This window comes from Astyanax mexicanus, chromosome 3, assembly GCF_023375975.1.
Source record: "Astyanax mexicanus isolate ESR-SI-001 chromosome 3, AstMex3_surface, whole genome shotgun sequence".
Lineage (NCBI taxonomy): Eukaryota > Metazoa > Chordata > Actinopteri > Characiformes > Acestrorhamphidae > Astyanax > Astyanax mexicanus.
The window spans coordinates 36,811,767-36,833,524 of NC_064410.1; the positions used below are offsets into that span (position 1 = coordinate 36,811,767).

Sequence of the window (21,758 nt, forward strand, 5' to 3'; positions counted from 1 at the left end):
GGACAGTGTTCACAAGAACTGTGTGATGTGTCATATAGTAGAAATGTAAACAGTATGTAAAATCGTATTCTGCTTTAACAATATTGCTTTAAAAACATATGGTCCAACTTTAAATTTAGTTACAATTACAATAATTACAATATTGTTGATGTCATACTTTCACATTGCTGTGTTCAATGTTACACATACTAATAGTAAGGTATTGATTAGTAGTGTTGTTTAATATTTTATATTGTTTGTATTCTTTTTGGATACACATATTAATAAAAGTCATGCTAAAATAGTAGTCTTTGACAGCTCTATATAAAGAATGATCCCTTAACAGGGACAATTTAATCCTTGTCATTTCACTCTAATGCTGTATGCAATAGCATGACCTAACACAACACCATGTTTCTAGAACTGAGATATAGATTTGTTGACATACATTCATGGTGATGATGGTTTTATAACCACTGTTGGTGCTCCATAAACTTGTCAAGCCAGCAATTATACTGAGGATGCACCAGGAAGCCTAGAGGGCAGAACTGTTTTTCCTGGTGTTTCTGCTGCACTGACAGACTGACAGGGTTTGACAGAAAAATGAGAGCTGAGCACAGACAGAAGTTTTTGAGCAGAGCAGAGTCTGGTTTAGATGTAAGAAGTTACTTTTTTTAAGTGTTACAGCTGTGTATATATAATATCATGAAATGTCATGCCTTTTTATGACAAACTATATGTACCTGTAGCTGAAGCTGGGTTTTGATTATTAGTCCTTTTTAGTCTCTTACCCTTCTCTTTAAATTAGGCCATGCTGTAAGATGTACCCGTTCAATGTTCTTCTTTACTTTTTTAATTTTTAACATGGTAGATTGATATTAAAGACGTCAAAACAACTAATGGACACATATGGTGTTTGTATAAGTTTCCCCTGTAATAAAACTTTAAGTTAAATATGGGTATAAGAGGGTTTAGACCTAGTCCTGGGCTACATGGTGATTCTTCATTTAAAGGATGATGTGGTATAGGGCACCCTGCACTTAAAAAAAAATGCCCAATGGACAAAGATGAGGATAGCAGGATTGTTTGTCTTGTGTCCAATCTATTGTGGAAGGACACTACTACATTTGTCTGTGTTAACTCAAAATGTTTAGTGTAAAATGAACACGAACGGTGTTGATTTAATACTGGTAAATATACCGTGTACAAATTCATCCCCCATATACAATATATTGCTTATAATTAAAAAAAATTGTGTCACACAGCTCCAGGAGCCTCAGGTTGTGTGTTTGATTCCAACTGTGAGGCGTTTGGAGTGTTCTCCTTGTGTCCACATGACTATTCTGATTATGTTAAAGTATATGCCTCTGCTGTCCAGTAAAGCCCACTGGTCAATGCTTCTTGACTTTATACTTAAATTTGACATGGTGCCGAAAAGGGTTGTGTTAATCTAATATAATTACTTCTATTATTCCAGTTAGAGTCATATTCTGTTGGAAACCATTTTAATTTTATTAGCAATAATTTTATTTCTTAGTTCTAGTTATATTTAATTAACAAAACTGCTCCAGGTGGAGCACTATTATATTGGAATACACCTGTTGCTCAGTCAGAGCCTTATTTCATTGGCAGTACTTCAAATTCTGCAATGAGATCCATATTCCATTGACAATACCTCTATTTCTCCAGAATTATAATAGAATTCTACTCTGTGGGAACTAGACAAGCTGTGTAAGTACAGTATGTACATTTGCACATCTGTGTCAGCAATAAATGCAGCTTAAATAAGAGAAGTCCACAAACATTTGTACATATAGTGTAATTTATCTGGTACCATGAAAGTAGTAAAATTTGATACTCATTCTTAGCTAGAACATTCTTAGGAATAAGTCCTCCTTAGAACTATTGAACTCTCTCTGATTATCTCCTGTCTCCCTCTCTCTCTCTCTTTCCCTTTTCAATCAGATTGTCTTTTTTTCCCAGCAGAATTAATGTATGTGTAAATAGGAGGAGGAGAACATACTGATTTGCAGCCATTATTGTTTCCCAGAGCCAGCAGCCTTAATAATCCCCATTATGAGTGTGTGTGTAAGTCTTTGGCTTATGTGTAGGCGGAGAGAGGCTAATTCAAACAGCATGGCAAGTTTCAGCTCTGGATTATATTATACTGGGTCTGTGGTGTTCCAGCATGTTTACCCCTACAGCTCCATTTACTGAAAAAAAGCTGTGTTTTGTATTGGCTTGTGTGTGTGTTTGTGTAAGTGTGTGTGTGCTCATATATGTAGCGAGAGAGAGAGAAGAAAAGCCTGGCAGCTTATTATGTCCTAGGGTGTATAATATGAAAAAGCATGTCATCACCTATGATGGAGGAAGTAAATCTGTTTCTCTGTTGTAATTACACACAAATGCCGCTGCGGAATACGTACATTCCTACATCTCTTCATTTGCAATTTTCTCTAACATGTTTCCTGCAGCTACAAATGAATTATACTTAGTTTTTGGCAGCATGGCTTGTTTCAGCAAGGATGCTTCTGTTCAAAACACCAACACAGGAAGTAGAGACATAGCAAGAGGCCAGGAGAAGTGTGAGGGATGTGTGACCTCTGCACACATTCTCTGACCACTGACCCATCAGTCTCTTCCTCTCTGCTGTTTACAGAAGGCTCCGGGCAGATTTAGCAGGAATAAAAGGGTTTGAGATTATGTTGTCTTTTCCATCACCACACCTGAAAAACATGAAGCGGGCTGTGCACTGAAAAAAAAACAATGCTGAATTGTGTTTGCTTAAGTCTAAATGTGTGTATCATTTCCACATGCATAAAATACAAAAAATAAACTAACATGCCAAAAGCCATGGGAAAACATTATGAAAAATGAAGCACTTTGGGGATGACATGTGAGGTAATATCTTGTGTGTCTGGCTGACCATAGTCAGTGTGCTCATGGCAAGGCCATGTGAATAATTGGAGTCTGAGTGAGGCATAACAGTTAGTGCCAGATGGATGGGACACTTCATTTCCGAAGTTGTGTGAGCATTTACCATTCCATGTGTAGTAATAATACATCATAGAAGCATTACCACCCACTTTGGGCGCAGTGGGAGCTAGAATTTTACATGGGCCCACATTGATATCCCACACTACACCTTATGTTAAGTTTTGGTAATAAATAGGGCTATATTGACAATAACTTGGTCAATTGCTTTGTATCACAATACAGAAGTTATGATTCAATATATCACAATATATATATTTTGTTTGTTTAAAAATCTAATTTTAGGAATATATTATAAAAAAGCTTGCTATAATAATGATAAAAATCTGAGTACAAGTAAATTGGATAATGATAATAAACAACACTGTTATCTTCTTGCAGTCATTAAATCATTAAAAATCTAGAAAATGGTTTTTGAAAATGGTTGTAGTTGTGCAATGATATGTCAACATTTCCTTACACCCCTAGTAATAAATTACAGGGTTAAAATATTGAAACTGTATAAAATTGTCAGGAAGCCTTGCCTGGTCAGTAGAGATTGTTACTCCGACAATAGCAGGATACATTTTAATACCCTTGATTTAGGAATATAAACTTTGGATAAAACTTTTTCCAAATTGTGTAACAACACCTTTAAAAACGGTGATACAAAGAGTAGCATCTTTGAGTAATCCCATACAAGAGTCTTTTTCTATTAAAAAAAACAAAAAAAGACCTCTTGGTTGGCTGATTACCAGCATTGCCTGAGTGAGACACATTTTCATTCTAAACCACTTTAGGCCTTTTGGAAGATCTAGATACATCACTGTCTTTGATTATGAGCTGCAAAAAAGAAATTCTCATTGTATCCAGCACATAACAATATACAAGCTCAAAAGCACTGTTCACTATTGTGAAAAATATGAAACAGAAATACTGAAATATTTAGCATACCTAAAAAGTGTTCCCCAGATTTTCGAATCCCAGCTGCATGGTAAAGCAAGCATGTACGAATATTCCTGACATTTAAAGCATTTTTAATGAATAGCAGGTATAAATAAAGTTGTTTTTTAGCTGTGCACATGAGTGTTTGTGTGTGTGTTTGTTCATTAGCTGTACATTTGTATGGTTTGATGGTTTATAAAGAAGCCTGGGGTTCAGTCCCTAATGGTTACATTCCTGCTAATTGCGTCCCTTTCTTACTGAAGATGTAAACATAATAAATCAATTATGGAGATGTGCTGAATGTTGCTGGTGTTTTAGCTTTGCGTCGTAGGTCTATATTGACTCTTTTGGGCTGTTAAAAGGTGTTAGCACCAACTGTTGGGCTAGCATGATCAGGGTCGTGTTCAGGTTTTTTAAGATGATTTAATGTTCTTATGGGATGAAACACAACTTTTTGAAAGTGCTGACATCAGAATGTTAACAATGGGTTTTAAAACAAATCAAAGTTGATTTTGATACATGATACAAGTTATTACAGTAAATACAATAAATTCACAAGCTTGTGTCCCACCTGGAAACCTGGAAAGCTGTAAGCTGTTGGATTTGCCTGGGATTCTGGGAACTGTAGCGATTTAGGGGTTTAGCTGTTAGAGGTGTAACCAATTAAAAATCTCACATATCGGATCACATCCCAATTTTTGATTCACAGGCTGGATTACTTTTTTGTAAGGTTATTAAAATAAAGAAAAAGTCAGTGACTGGGATATTTGTATTGGTTGTTTCTAGCTTATCCTCTAAACAGATTGCTGCTTACATGACTTGCGTGAAATAAGTGGGCGCACTCAGCTGTGAGCAACCACATTCACATAGCTTTCTGTTGCCAAAGCGGTTTACCTATCTGTGGTTAGGACAACAGAAGATGTGTTGGATAAATCTTTGGATAAATCTGTTAATTATTATCTTTATACTGAAGTGTGTGAGCAATGGATTTTGTATAGTTTTTAAATCTTTTGCTTTCCACTGCATAGCTTGGCCTTATGTCTTTAGTGATAAACACCCCAATAGATGTGGTAACAGCGTAATGTAGCATTAAATCAAAAGCAAAAATATGTAGATTTGTGCAGGTCTAATTAATGAAAGTGTAAAGTGTACTATAATGCCCTGAATTTACTTTGATCAAGTGTGTGCACGGCTACCAGTTTAATAAAATAGGTTGCATCAATGTATTTATTGCCAAAAAAAAGGAAAAACTGAAAGACTGGTCTGTCAGGATGATCACAGCACACAGTAAAAAAACACAGCGATTGGTTAGAGGTCTGATTCGTATGCTGCAGCTTTCTGCCATTTCAGTGATGAAGAAGCTAATACGATAACGATTAACAAATAATATATTGTGCAGCACTGAGCGGGAGCCATTGTTTCCATAGAGACAGAGAACATCTGAGTATATGTAGGTGTGTGACAGAGAGCTGAGGGTGGTAGGTGGGTGGCAGGGGGGAGTCTGGACTGTTACCAGAACCTTACCTGCTGAATGTGGTTTCACTTGTGTGTGCAGTACAGCTGAAGAGAGTAGTGATCAACCTCACACTCTGTCTCTTACTTTCACTCTTTCTTTTACTCTTACTCTCACACACACTGATTTACATGTGTGTATCTGCGAGATGCACACTTCTTTACTCTTATAGAAATGCCTCCGTATGAAAGCTTTTTATAGATGTACTCCTTGAAACTGTGATGTTCATGATGTACTTCACAAACACACACACACACACACACATACACACATAGAGGCAAATACAACACTATCTAACACTGTTGCAGATAGGTTGTGTGCCTGAAGATTGCATGTGCACTTTCACCAGTGTTGTGCTAATGAAACACCCACGCCAAGTAAAGTGAAGCAATAATGCATCATACGTAATTCCACTGCAAGTTTAAGGTGTCATATCCCTTAAAGTACGGAAAAAACATCACGTGTGGTACCATGCCTAGCCTGACACGGATCTGCCAACAGTCTATTTTCAGTAATGGGGAAATGTAATCGGTTTGTTAGATTATTAATTTAGCAATTTCAGACCATGCGATCAGTATGATATTGCGGAAGTAAGAAGAACTAATAGAACATTTGGGTGTAGTTTGGGTGGCTTCTGCTTTGTGGTGAAAGAGTTAGGACTGGAGATATGATTGTGTGGTGGTGGTTTGAAATCTTTGTTGTAAACAGTGTAGAAATTGATTGGTGTTTATAATGGACCTGGCCTTTCCTGCATTGGAGATTTGCTACACCCTTCTTCTCTAAATCTCTGAGGGCTTCAGATCTGTTGAAATATTCTTCATCTCCTTTAGACAAAACACTTTTTAACCTACTTTTGTTTTACATTAACAGCATGTAACAGATGCTCTCATCCAGAGCGACATACAAAAGTGTTTAGTGATTTACTCAGATCACCCAAAGCTAGTGTAGGTACACAAATGTAAGATACAATGGAGATCTGATACTATAAGAAATAAGCCACATAATAGTCCCATTGCTAGCAGTATACAGTTCAAATAATCAGAGTGTAGAGACTGTAAAAAAACAGTGGAAAAGAACAAGACAGAGGTAAGTGCAATAGAAGCTGTAATGGATATTAGTGCATGATGAAGTGCTCTTGAAAGAGATGGAACTTCGGTTGCCGTTTGTAGAAAGCAGAGGATAATGCTGTTTGCATACTCAGGGAGAGTTCATTCCACCACCTACTGGTTGCTAGTTTTCCATGTGTCCTAAAAGATGGGCTCTTGGTAAAGATCAGGCTTTGTTCATTGCCGACCTGTAAGGAAGAGTAGGTAATTTATTTGGATCATTTTTGGCTTTGCAGACATTTTATCAAATATTATCACTTATATTAAGTGCCTATATATTTTTTTATTGTAGTTTGTTGCAGTTTGCATTCTAATGGTTTTAGATGGCTATTTACAGACCTTTGTTTTAAAACATGCTTTTTCTTGTGACTATTTGAGTGAGCTCTTTAATTAGATGTTCACACATAGTAACTGGCTCAATGGAGCTTCAGGGGCGAGAGTAGAAAACTTAAGGTCTTTTGGAATTCACATCTCACAGGACCTGTCATGGTCTTACTACATCATTTCCACGAGGGAAGAAAACGCATTAGTGTCACCACCATCTCCAGTGCCTGAGGGACTTCAGACTGCCCTCCAAGGTGCTGTGAAACTGCCATATCTGCACCATTGACAGGTGAGCTCTCCAGAGGGCATTGTGTAAAGCTGAGTTCATCATTTAGAGCAAGCTTTCAAACTTGAGGTCCATAATGCCAGAACAATTGTTAAGGACCCTTAGCCATCCCAACAATGGACTCTTCTCGCTGTTGCTGTCAGGGAAGCTCTTTTTTTCCCTGAAGTCAAACGCAGAAAGGATGAGGAAGAGCTTCTTTCTGTAGGACATTCGTAACAGTCGGCTATGTTTTTACCCTAGCATAGATACGACATGCAATCTTTTTTAAAGTTGTGCATTCCCATTCAGCTAGGGTTACCTTTTTGCTCAGCACGTGTTCCCCCAGTGCCCCTTTCCCAAGCAGTGTTGTCCCTACCCACCAAGCAAAAGGACTCTGGGCCAGATCCGTTTTGATTTGTGCCGGATCTGGGCCAGATAACTTTTGCTATCTGGGTAGGCAGCTAGGGGTAACTTTTATCCTATAATTGATATTGTCTTAAGCCCTATCCAGATGGGATTAGTTTCGCAGGAGGTCCTGGGTTAATTTTCTTTTATGGGGGGTCCTTTTAGATTTTATTGCCGTCCGGAACGATCATGTATTTGTTTTTTTTTTAGATGTCCTCTGAAAAGAAATTACAGGCTGAATTACCTACTTGTTTTTTGCCAAGGTCCTCACATCGGACTCACATCTATGAGTTTTGTCACCTTGCTTTTAATAAAATAGCTATTTGTCCACTGCCACACACTGTAACTACATCTTGTGTGCGTGTTTCCACGGAAATCCATGTAAATACAACAGAGAGTAGAAATGAACATGATGTCATGTGACAGAGAAAGCCAAAAGCTCACTGGTCCTCCTGTTTTTTCACTTGCAGTCCAGATGCAAGAGTTTTATCACTGAGTAGAAGTCCCCTGAGAAACTAATCCTATCCGGATAGAGCTTTAGAGTAACTTACCTGTTTAAACTCAGAATTCACCAAAATGTTAATGTTAAAATCACATTCTCTTAGGAAAAATACTTATTTGTTGAGTTTTCATGTTTGTACACTTTTCACATAAATGTGTCCTAAGCGCCCTTCTTTTTAATGTCGCCAAGATTTGTCTTTGTTGACCTCTGAATATATTTCTTTTTGTAATCAAATCTAATTTAATGACGGAAAATGTGTGAATAAAAACAGTTTCTGGGATCGTAAAGAATCCAGTACCAGTGAAAACTATTTTTGTACGCACACGCACTTAAGCTCTACTCTGCCTGATTTATTGCATTTGATAAGGTTGAGTGTGACGTGTGTGCAGCAGAGAAAGAGAAATGTCTGGCAAACACACCTGCAGTTTCAGTCACTTCCAATAAACAGGCCATCTGCTGCCCTTGGCAACCCTTACAAGGATGATGGTAATCAGGCCCATTTGAGACATGTGAGGTTTGGGGTTGAGGGGATTGCGTTTGTAAACACTAGTTGATCAGCAGTGTGGGTTCATCATTTCCAGAACATTACGTCTTTACCCTCTTCAAGAAATTAAGCAATTATTTGAGTCACGGAAACCCGGGACGCTGAGATACAATTCAGTTTCACTCAGATCAGATCAGATTTGGAGTGTAATTCATCAAAGCAGCCATGTGGCAGACCACCTGACAGTGGATTTGTTCTGGGTGTGTTTGACCTTTTTCACACTTCGGTGTGAGTTAATGTGGGAGTATAAACAGTAGCTTTAAGCATTTTCTAGTCATGTTCAAATCAATGGCAGAAACTACTGCCCGTTCCTAAATACACCAATAATTAAAAAAAAAAAACTTGTCTGCTGTGGCAGCGGTATTCCAGACACAAACTAACCTTTAGTCCGTACTAGTAGAATGCAAATATGTGAGCTGTTCTGTTGACTGTTCTGAAGCCCAGTAAAGATGTTTATTAAACAGTGTAGGCTGTATTACGATAACGCTACTATTCAGAGCCGGCCACGACAACACAGCAACTGTGAAAAGGTCTATTATATACTAATTTAAATATAGAATTACAACACAAGATAGCTCTAAAAAATACAGCAATATTTTATTTTATTTATGCTAAAGATTCATTTAAAAACCCACACTAATATCTTCTAAAACTAAAATTATGTCTCATTCATTTTTTATGTCTCATCAATGATGAATTAGATTGTTCAGTCTGATTGTGTGATGTGGATGTATACAGCTTTTGTTTCAGTCATCGTTTCCATGTGGCAACAGATTTTTGTAGAGTTTTATCTCTCAGGAAGCACAGCAACCAATTAACAACACTTGAGCAACCACCTGAGATACCATAGCAACCACCTAGGATACTGCAGAAACTGCCAAACTGCCTTCCTGAAACACCATAGCAGTTATCTTACAACATTGCTGCACCCATCTAGCGTCTACTCATCAACACCATAGCAACCATCTAGGATACCACAACAACCAACAAATAGCCACCGAACCACCACATATCAACACCATGGGTGTTTCCTTAATGAAACTTTTGTAGTTATAGTGTATTTTTTATCATTTACTCATTTCCTGTTGTCCCCACCATGCTTAAAATATTACCTAAAGCATATAAAATACTGTTGTGTGATGTGTTATTTATTATTGAATATAAGAAGAAGGAGAAGAAAAAATAATATAATAAAGGTTCCAACCTTGGTTATGGTAATATTGGTGTATCTTATCACTTTAAGCTGGTATTTTTAAATGACAGTATCCAAGATTCACCGTTAGAAACTAATCTTCAGCTTTCAAACTACCAAAATTAATCATTATAATTATAAGTTATTTATTATATTTTCAATCATAACTCCTGCCTTCTGTAGATATGATAAATAGCCAGGCTGGATGGGAATATCGGGAATGTGCTCTGTCTCCTTTATCCATGATGCGATAAACTAGCAGAAAGAAGCGTATCGAGAACAGACACTGTCTTCTCTCCCTTCATCTGCTTCTCTGCATGGTGCATGGTTTGAAAAGATTTATTTCTGCTCGCTGGAGTCTGCCTTCTCGAGTTGAGTACACACTGCAGAGTGCATGCAACATGTTGACAAAGCCTCACTTGGCTGCCCACCTCCCAGGTTTAATTAAGGCAAAGCCCCTCGTTTCTTTGCTTTCCTGTAAACGGCTCTGCAGATCATTAATTCTGATGGTTTGACACCGGACGGCTATTCATCAGAAGCAACAGCAAATAACATTCCGGGGACACTGAGACAGAGAGAGGGAGAGAGAGAGAGAGAGAGAGAGAGAGAGAGAGAGAGAGAGAGAGAGAGAGATCACATTAAAGTGTGAAGGTAACTTCAGATCCTCTTTGGCTCTTCACATTATTCATCTCTCTGCATCTGAACTACATGCACAGACACGTCGACCACAAAGCCTCCAGATCAATCAGCACCTGTCTCAGGACTTTATTAGATGGATGACAAAAACAAAGAGCATTGCTGAATAATGTGCAGTGCCATTCTTGGCCATCTGTGTCTTAATGTTTTGGGTGGTTAGAAAGTTAATGAGTTGTGTTTTTCCAAAAGCAAAGCTCGAACAAAATATTTTGGACATTAACTGTTGAATACTGAAACATAGTTTATCATTTTATAAATCCTGATATCACATGTATTTGAACCTGTGAACAACAAAATCTAGTGCAGCCAGAATATTTTATGACCACCTCCACTGACCATGTAGGAGCACTTTTTAGTTTTGTAATTACAGGCTGTAGTCCTTCTGATTCACTGCGTACTTTATTATCCTCCTTTCACTCTGTTCTTTAATGATCTGGACCCCACAGGACCACCATAGAGCAGATGTTATTTAGATGGTGGGTAGCAGTGAGTTACTGTGTGTTGCGACTGAATAAGAGGCTAGTGAGTAGCTAACTGCAGCTCCTTAGCACTGATAATTAAGGTTGTTGAACTTTGCTACTCCTTTTCTATCGCAACAGGCTGGCAGGGTTGCCCTACAAAGCAGTGTTTTTGTTTTATTTACTTATTTTGTCGATATATCTGGCTCCTGCAAGGTTGTCCAATTTCTTAGGGGGAAGATTTGATCCCCTTTCTCTTACAACTCAGTTTTGAGGTTACACTCAAAAACAAGATGTAGGGGGAGAAATGAGAAATGGGATTGGACCACAGTTTCTGAACATTTGTTGTGGCATTGTTAGCTAAGATAGGATATGGTTAGGACTGCCTGGCACTGGGAAATGCAGCAAGTTCCCAGGAGTGGGGTTTTCTTTGGATTGAGTGTGTGAAAGTGTGTAGCCCTAGGATAGCAAAACCCAGACTGTAACAATATGCCAGCTAAAATAGTTCAAAAGATACGCCTCCTCCTCCACATCCACCCATTACTCATTAATCTACCACGCAGGCATTTCTCAAAACGGATGATTTGGAGCACTGAAACAACAGGTTACAAATCTACTCAAAGCCTGGGAACTTATTTCTGCAGGCTTTGATTTGTGTGTGATGTAAAATACTGTTTTTAGAGTGAGATGTTTGAGCTGTATTAAGCATTTTCAGTGTGGTTGTTAAGCTGTTTACTGTCAGAGGGATTGGAGCTGTATGAACAGCGCCGGCTAAGGCGCTAAGGTACTATTTGCTGTTTTTATTGTGTGCTGACACTGATTTCATCAGATTCTCTTAATCCTGTTAGAAACAAAAAGAGATGTGCACTTACAGCCAGGTAGCGCAATGTGTCAGAAATATGCTGACGCTGTGAAATGGACTGAACATAAAGCAAAGGAACAGGAGTCAATTTTCTTGTCAGTCACATCAAACCACTTTATGCTTCACTTAGTTTTACTGATTAAAAAGAAGAAGAACAAAAAACACAAATAAAAAATGGTTGGGTTTATTTGATTCATGTGTGGAATGTAGACATCATTCCCACATGAATGCATTACATCAACATGGTTATTACCAAAAATCAGTAACTGAAGGACAACATTGTATTTATATTCCCTTCCAAAAATATTGGAACCATGAGGCAAATCCTTTTATTTCTGCTGTAGACTAAAAACATGTGGGTTTGGCATTAAAATATAAATATAAATATAAGATCAATGTTTTAGCTTTTATTGTTTTTAGAAATATATATCTGAAACTGATACACAGTTTAAAAGATAGCCCCTTTTGTCTGAACTTACCCATTTCTCTTGTGAGCAAAAGAATTGAAACATATTGAAACACTATTCAATCACTATTCAAACTATTCAAACACTATCTATTTGGTTAAAATCGTCTGCTAAATACAATGCAATGTAATGTTATGCAAATAAAGATAAATGTGACTACTTAGAATAATATTAAAAAATAAAAAAAAGTTAAAAATATATTCTGGTTTTAGATTCTTTTTGTTTAAAAAACAATTCCACATGTGTTCCTGTATAGCTTTAATGTCTTAAATATTTAATTTACAATGTAACAAATTGTAAAAAGAAAGAAAACAAATTAAATGAGAAGAGATGTGTCCAAACCTTTGACCGGTACTATATGTTTGCACATCGGTGAATTTTCAAATACCTGTCAAGTGTCAAATTTGTGTTTATTTACCACTTACAGATTTGATTGTAAGTAGTGTTGGAGTACTGCAGTACAAAATAACATTTATAGCAATGTATATACTTTTTACTATGCTCTAAAAAATATGTTAATTGGCTTTAAAATTGTCCTTCAATTAGGCCAATTTACTTAAAGCATAAATTATCCATCCATGTTACCTTTCCCTGGCTTGTGAGCGTTGCAGCACGTCAAGTGCCTTAAACACAGTGAGCAATCTGTTGAAGCATCTAATTAGGCAATGATGCTAAATTAAACTAATGGATAAGGATCCTCATTTACACGTTGAAAGGAGAGCTCCAACAACAGATCAATCTGGATTTTCGTTCAGAAACAAAACTGAGTAAATGAGATTCAGTAAAGATTTTGCTCTGCCTAGTAACTGAGTAAAGTAATGAGTTAGTGAGGTAAGCATGATTCACTGTGGAATAAGTAATCATTACAGGTTAATAGAACTAGAAGTGGATGAATCTGGTGAAACTTCACTGCACAACAATGTGCCTGGCAATAAATTCACTGATCAAAAATGAGTAAAAAACAGCAGCAATTGTTGACTGGAGAATTTCCAATTTATTACAGATACAAAAATAACGCGGTTTGGCACTTAGGCCTTCATCAGGATTAAAAGACAAAAGCTAATAATATTTTATATAACAGTTTTTAAAAATACACGTGATTACAAAACAACCAATGAAAACACTCTTAAATATTGAAGGCCACATAATCAGCCAATGAGAGGCTTATAGAACTAATTAGTAATTAAAATGGATTACTGTTTTTTGAACAACTTCCCCAACACTAGTTAGGAGTGAGAAATAACTGATTTAATCATTAATTTGATGAAAAATACAATGCTTTACATTGCACACTTTAGCTCCCCTCTCTCATAACTACACAAGTTTCATATTAGAGGGTTCAGTCATTTAGAACACTTCCTAAATTATACGTCCTAAACTTTACAGAATACTAAGGTTCAAGGGTTGAAACGTCAGGCTTGTGCTATTTCAAGTGTCTTGTAATAAAACGAGACTGGGTTGAGCTCTGAGGCATGTCAGTGTGTTTGGTGGCTCTTTATGGATTTCCTTGACCTTTCTGTTTTCATCAGAAGTGTGATGCAGATGGTAGTAGGTGCTGGTGGGGATGTTGCTGTCTCTTGGGTTGATGCGTATCTGTGCAGTCACCCTTGGCCAGTGTTGCACAATGACACACACATACACATACAGGTGCTGGTCAACGAATTAGAATAATTTGAAATAGTGCAATCATGAAATTCTTTGAATGCATTTTTTGTGCAGAAAGCAAATCAGGTGTTCACCGCACCTGTCCTACTCGTTAGACTAATCACAGAACTCGTTACCTGGAAAAAAGTTTGCTCAGCTGAGCTTTCCAAAAGGCCCATTTAGGCCATTTAACTGTGACACTGTTGTGAAATTGTGGTGTTGTATTTTTTGTGTACATCAGGATTTTAACCTCCACAATATTTAGTCACGTACCCACAATAATAATAAAAAACATTAATGTACTGCTCAATTATTTTATCTGGTCCAGTTTTGGACTTATTCAATATTCAGAAATGGGCCTAAGCTCTAATGGGTTAAATAAATAAGATACATAAAAGGTAAATAAATATGTTTGAAATAAGTTGTTTTTGTGTATATTTTACATTCAAACATAACAATAATAATAATATTACATAACTGCTTAATAAATGTTTTATTTCATATAAGTGTATAGTTGATAATTCAAAGGAACTAATGAAAAAGTATTTACATTTACGCCCTTTACATTTTAGACTAAATTGACTGTAGATTTTGACTATATTCTTAAGATAATTAGACGACTAAAACTAGACTACAACTGAAAACCTTTCAGATGACTAAATTATGACTAAAACTAAATGACATTTTAGTCAAAAAACTAAATTTGCTTTCAAAATTATCACTGCTTTCAATAGAACTCACCATGTTGCTGATCACAGTTATAGTGGGCCTGTGTTTTTTTCCACCCTTTATTAGAGTGTGACATTACCAATCAATGAGCTCTCACCCTGCCCCCAAGATGTGGTCATCTTAAGAGCACTATTTTGGCCATGTACTAGGTAGACACATAGCAGATAGTGCTTTTCAATTATCCTCACCATTTCTTTCAAGTTCTTTTGTCATTACTGTGATTATGAAACTGATGCAGGGGTAAATGAGGAGCAATGACTCTTAAAAAATGGGGAAAAGTTTCAGAAGGTTATATAAATACTTCCTGCTTGGGATTCCCACTGTCTGAAACACTAAGTAAAATAACTCAAGAGGAACCATATCAAAGATTCAGCTAAATATCTGATGAAGTCGCTTATAAACAGATCACATCTACTGAAACATACAAAGCATGAACCTGCAGAACCTGCACGCCACTGCCATGAACCTTCAGAAAAGGTTTAGCTGGTGCTGGGAGAGTTCCACATCTTCGAAAATAGACTTTGATAACCTCAATAGAGATGTAATGTAACAGAGTATTATGCAAAATGTCTATTAGACAATACCTTTTAACATCAGTGCTGCACAAAAATATTCATAATCTAATGTTATACTTGATAAGGTTGCACTTACACTAGAAGCGAATATCCCAGAGTTGCTGCTAAAAACAGACAAAAAGTAAAAAAAATGTTTGCATATCTCATAAATGCAGAGTCAAAACATACAGGCAGATTGCCTGTGATGTTCTTTCAAGTTTAGGAGATTGAGGTTTTGGCCTTCAAGGTCTTCCTGACTCGACTTTAGCAGAAAGCTATTCTGGACATCATAAAAAAAACACATTGTAAGAAGATCTGAGAATATTTCAGAGCAGTTCTGCAAGGAAGAGCAGGAGAAACAATCTTAAAGCACAAACATAACAACTCTGAGCTGGCTGAGCTGGCGAGAGGTGTAGCTGTGATTTCAGCAGAGTGAGGTGTTACGATGCTTCCCAAACCTTCACACATTCAGTGCATTCACTTTTTTTTCCCAGCCTGTTTCAAACTGCAAACAAACCATTGTTAAAAAAACTCTACTCATAGAAACTCATACTCCACTCTAGATTTCTGTTTGTGTCCTACAGAGACATTGCTGGGTTCTTTTTGCTTTTTGCTTTAGTGATGATGTTAATCTTAAAGCCTGATTAGCTCAGGCTTTCAGACATATCAGGGCTCTGTGGTAATTCCTTAGTCAATGACGGAACTGCACTATAAGAAGGATGAAACATGATTGTTAGGAATCACATGATTAATACTTGTTATTTTTTTGTTGGTCAATGGTTTACACATATATAGACAGTGATTAACTGTTTTTTTGTAATTTTGCCACTGTACTGCCAGTATGATTAGGAGATCACCGGTTCGAATCCTGTTCATGAAGCTTGCCATCAGCTACCAGAGCCCTGAGGGAGCAAAATTGGCTTTGCTCTCTCTGCGTGGGTAGATGGCACTCTCAACCCACATCACTCCAAAGGGTGAAGACTGCAGCACAAGGCGTTTGTGAGCTGATGTACTGGAACCGAGTCGCTGTGCTTTCCACTGAGTGCACTGTTACATAGCAATGCTACATTAGCAGCAGTTCGAAAAGAGGCAGTGGCTGACTTCACATGTGTCGGAGGTGGCATGTGCTAGCCTTCATTCTCCTGGTGTTGAGGCTTCACTAGTGATAGGGGGAGTTCTAATGAGTGGGTTGCGTATTTGGCTGAGTAAATTGGGAGAAATGGGATAAAAATAGAAATAAAAACTATAAAAAACAGCTCAACTTTTATCTCAACAGTTAACAGAATAAAAGATAAAATAAATGAGCTGCTGGTGTACCTTCATAGAGTGAATGTGCAGGTCAGTATCCTTTTCTTAGCATGAAAAGGCTTTGGATTTGTATCAGTACAGTGTATATACACTGGACAGTACTGTACACGGATGATGAGGATCTATTACAGCGGCTCTGATGGGGCATAGATGATATATGATAGAAGTCTACTGCTATGTCTTTGAACTTAACAAGATAAATTACTTGTGTGGGAACAAAAGTGAATCTTTCACTGAGCGCCATGGCAACAGGTGCAGGTGCAGCTCACAGTGTTTAGCCAGTGCCAACTCCTCACTAATCAATTATTTACAAATTTGCTGTGCAATAATGCCTGCTTTCAAAGCCTCACTCCGACAAGTGATATAAAAACAGATGACACAGAGTGTGGAGAGAGAGATGGAGAGACAGAGGGACAGATGGGGACAAAAATAATAGACAGAAAAGGCTCAAATGAAAGTGTTATCGCTGTCCATGGGTCTGTCTGTCAGTGTGTATGCCTCTCTCTCAAGTTTTTTAAAAGGTTTTAGGCTAATTGCCAATTTTATTTACGATTCTTTTGAAACATAATCTTAAAAAACACATAAAAGACAGCCGGTGGTATATGTAAATAGTAAATATTTAATGGTGTATCTAATTAAAAGCTTTCAAAATAATACATTATATAAAACACAAGCAGTTTTACAATTAATGTTGTATTAGTTAATGTTTTATTAGTTATTCTATTCTATTCTATTCCATTCCATTCCATTCTATATAAATACGTAAAGGTTGCCATGTTTAATTCCGATGTGTCTGCTTTATAACTTGCACAAAACTGTAGTCTGTCAGTATTATCCCTCCAAAAACCAAACCATTTGCATACAAATCACCCAAATTGGATTTACATCGTACACATATTGTAACCTGCACTGCAGGTGCGATAGTTCAATTTGGTATTTTTTATTAGGAATTTATTAGGAGTAAAACAAATATTACATAAAAATAATTAAGCATTAATACACAGGAGGTTCGTGCTATAATGTGTAATATTGGCACTGATGTGTTGCGGTCGTGGATCAGCACAGCGGTGCCAATATTACAGGTTATAGCATAAATCTCAAATGTATTGATGCGATTATACAACAATTCCATTATCACTGTTTATTGAAAGATTTTGAGTTAAAGAGAATGAGAAAATACGATCTGTTTGGTTAAAAAACGTAGTGAGTTAAGATCCATTGCTGCTCTGTTTGTAGCTGCACTGTTTGATTTATAAGCTCTGCGTCTTTTCTAGGTTACTTCTATGTTTTGGAGAATACATGGAGAGCTTCGGTTACAGTGCATTACCGGCTGATAACGGTACTCATAAAATGCCTCTAAGCCAATCACATTGCAGGGTCGGTAGTAAAATTCTGTAGTAAAATTCATATTAACACACATTTATATTTGCCCAGCCCTGTTTGGAAAAAAAAAACTTTCTTTGGTCCATAAAAACAAGTGTGTATCTTATTGATTACTGTTATATTTGATTAGAAGGAATTCTTGAAGCACCACCTTCAATTAACGCCACAGGAACAGACAGCTTAAATCTGTGCTCGTCTGCTTTCTAGTTAAGCCTGCTGTTCTATTAGGAGCAGAGCCTGTGGGTAATTATATTGATGATTTGACTCCAGTTAGCTAATTAAGCCCAAAGAGCACTCAGGGTCCGGTTAGGCGGCTCTGCATGCCTGCTGTGTACATGCCAGTGCACACTTCAGTCTGGACACCGCCTGTTAAACACAATTAGGTCTTCAAAGGTTTTCACAGTGTAGGGAACCAGGCCAATGTGGCGGTAATGGCTTAGTACATGATGTTTCAGAGCATTTAGGCCCCATTTAGGTTCTGGAAAACTGTGAATTTTCATGGCTATGTAGAAAAGATATTTGTCTACATTGTTTTTTCAGTGATTTCTTTATTTACAAGATTATAACTGAAAGGGGAAGTCAGCAAATGGAAGTTCCATTGGTTACTAAATTAAAGCTGGAGTTAAGTAAACAAGATGGTGTGGAAAGCAGTAAACGGCAAGAGCATAAACCTCTGAAGACAGTACAGAACTGGCATTGTAACATCTGTTTAAACATCAATGTACCTGTTTACACCTGGTCACCTCTTGTGACTAGCATCTGGGGTGTATCCTGATAAGATTTTAGCCTCACGTGTTTACATTTCATAGTCAATTAATGGTAACACTGTACAATAAGGGCACATTACTTTATTACTGCAGAACATCACTACTAATTACTACTTAACATTAGTAAAGACATTATTAATTATTACAAAATCTTTTTACTAATGCCTCAATTTATTATTATTTAAAACATTATGAAGCATTAAAATTTAGTAATGTTTTATAATGTCTTAACTAGTACCAATGTATAATTAATTAAGCCATTACTTGACTATTTATCAATGTTTATTACTGTCACATTTACTGTGACTCTTATGTGACCCTTATTGTAAAGTGTGACCAATTAATTAACAGCTTAGTGTTTGGTATTACTTTAAGGCAAGATTTTGCTCAGTTATGGCAAAGTGAAGTGAAAAAACTAACTTTGTTCCTTTTCCTCACTAAATGTGCTGTAAATCAGTACATCTAAATCTTCTCCTAACATTTTTCAACTGTTGGATACTTAAAAAGAAAATTGATGTAAGATTTTTGTGGTAAATGTTTTTCTTAGGAGCTGGAGCTGTTTTTTATTATGTCTTTGTATCCATGTTTTAATTGGATTTTTTATATAAATCCTATTGGATTGCAAAAAGGTTGTATAAATCTGGCTTGCCTTACCTAAAGTACATCCTCCAAATGGTGGGGTTATTCAACAAAGCAAGAAATAAATGGAGATGCCTAGATTTCCCCATATACATTAAAGAATGTTAACGTAAATGTGCTATTACTTGTTATTTCGGAATTGTTCATAAATTGTAGGAAATGGAAACAAAGCTACACAGTAAAATTGATCAATTTTAAGTCAACATCTATAGTTATTTAATGCTTTTAATTTTTATTTTAGAAATGTGCAGGTAAAAAATTCTCTTAAACAACAGCAATCAAAACTGAGCATTCTTTAATTTGTCTAAACAAATTCCTTTACAGCTGTAAACCAAGCTGTTTATACCCAAATTTAAACCCTCTCTACTGCAAATCAGCTACACAAGTTTATCAGCAGCTGCAGAATGAATGTACAATTTGTAGCTCGACAGAATCAGAAAGGTGTCTGAATGACAAGAAGAGACAGAACGACTCACGTAGGCCTGTATCATTCTACTGTACCTCCTGTAGAGTGGGAGTTGTGGATGAGCTAATAATAATAATAATGGAGTTAATTCATATAGCACCTTTCATACATTACAATGCAGCTCAAAGTACAAATTAACAAAAAAAAGCATAAGTGATGTGTAGGACCTGCAGCCTGTGTTTTGTACAAAAAATGGAGCTATACTTTTTTTTTTTTACATAAGCCAGTCCATGGAGTGTGACGAAGTAGGAGTGTAGGATGGAAAATAGGAATGTCGTAGGAGTTCAGCTTCGTGAAAGTAAGTGTTTTTTTTTTTCTGTGCTCTGATTGCAGTGGTGTACGTCTGCTGCAAGTGGGACACGTTCCGGAAGCTGATGGTGCAATTTTATAAGCAGAGACTTCCCCAGGAGGAGTATGTCTTCTTCTTTATCGATCTGTTTGGAGAGAGCCTTCGGAGTCGCCCGGCAAAACCATGGGCACGAGGAGACGCAGATGATGAGGCTGCCAAGCAGGCCTTCAAAGTGAGTCTGTTTAAATGAAAACTCTTGTTCTATATAATTGAAAGAAGTAACTTTAGCTTTATTAGACGTGTGAAGGTATGGTATGTAAGGTATGGGTACACTTTTTTAATTTTGCACTGAAACTGTGAGGATAATATCACTAATAAGTAACTGGTGTTACTGTTTTACTGACTAAAAGTTTAAAAAAAAGTTTACAGAGTACAGAATTAAAGTGAACGGATACATTTTTCAGGATAATCGATACATTAAATACAACAGCTGGGCAGGCCAAAGAAGAGATGCAATCTGGCAGAGATATTCCTAGTAAATTATTGCAGTTTGTGGACAAGCATTATCCTGTTAGGAAATACCTGTTGAAAGCTCTAACAAGAGAGACAACACATTTGGGCATAGATCGAATGTCTTTTACATATATCGCTGAGCTGATACGCTACGCTCACATTACAAGCCACATTGCTCAAATACGATTTTTTGCTCAGATCAGATTTAGCTATCTTGATGGTTCACATTTACAAATGTAAGTGATCTATCTTTATACCTGTGCATAATGTGTGTAAAAACGTCATATTTGAGAGGCGACTCTTAGTTTTGTAAAGGGAAATGGATTCGTTACTAGCTCATATGTGGAGCATCTTTTGCTGGAGTGGAGAGTAAACAGCTGGTCTAAAGTTCATGCTCAGGTCGAGAAGGAGATAAAAGGCCAGGTGGTTTGCTTTTGCTGTTTTTGCAGCTATAGCAGCACAGCTGTACCGAGAGATGTGTTGATCCCAGAGAGAAGCATGTAGTGCATGCGTAAGAACAAAAAGATACATGAATTTCGATTTGACTGTTCACATTCATGTCACATGTCCATAGATTGGATACGTATTCGATGTAGGACCAAATATGAAAATAACTTACATTTGATTGGGCACGTTCGCACAACCATGAAAAAATCTGATCTGAGCCACGTTGAGCAAAACATCAGATTTGAGTCTGGGGTGAACAACGATTGGCTGCAATAGCTTCTCAAACTACACTAACACTACATTTAGCTGCCTCTGGATAAGAGCATCAGCCATAGAAAGTAAATTTAAGTAGCACTACAAGTCCACTACTGGTCTGCATGGGCTTAATTTTTAAAATCTACACCAGTCAGCTTCAATCACATCAAGCCAGTGCAGATTACTTGCAGTGACATGGACTAGATCGAGGTTCATCATCCTTGTCTGCATGCTTTGATGTCTTCATCTCTTTTATGTAAAACATTTACCATCTATCTACACAAATAATTTTAGTCTGGCTAATTAAATTAAACGTGAAATAAAAGGTAGCACTCACCTAGGATGTGTAAGCTTCTCTTCCACAGAGTGATTGCACCCATTAACTCTTGGCAAACTTGTTGGCTGTTTGCCAGCTTGTTGTGTAATCTTGCAAAAATAACTTAAATATCTCAAAAGCCTGTTGAAATTTAAAAGAGAATGTATATATTCAGAAGCCATTTATGAAATGAATGGTTATTTAATATCTGTTGTTT

At 36.9% G+C, this 21,758-nt stretch overlaps 1 protein-coding gene across 2 annotated transcripts in view; it reads left to right on the plus strand.

Annotated features, from left to right (window-relative positions):
• The window catches only part of npr1a (natriuretic peptide receptor 1a), a 124,363-nt gene that overhangs the window by 11,765 nt on the left and 90,840 nt on the right, over window positions 1-21,758 (plus strand). For both annotated transcript variants that reach the window (XM_049476449.1, XM_007228521.4), the window contains exon 3: window positions 20,055-20,242. In XM_049476449.1, coding sequence (XP_049332406.1) covers window positions 20,055-20,242 — 188 coding nt within the window. The remainder of the gene's footprint in view (window positions 1-20,054; window positions 20,243-21,758) is intronic.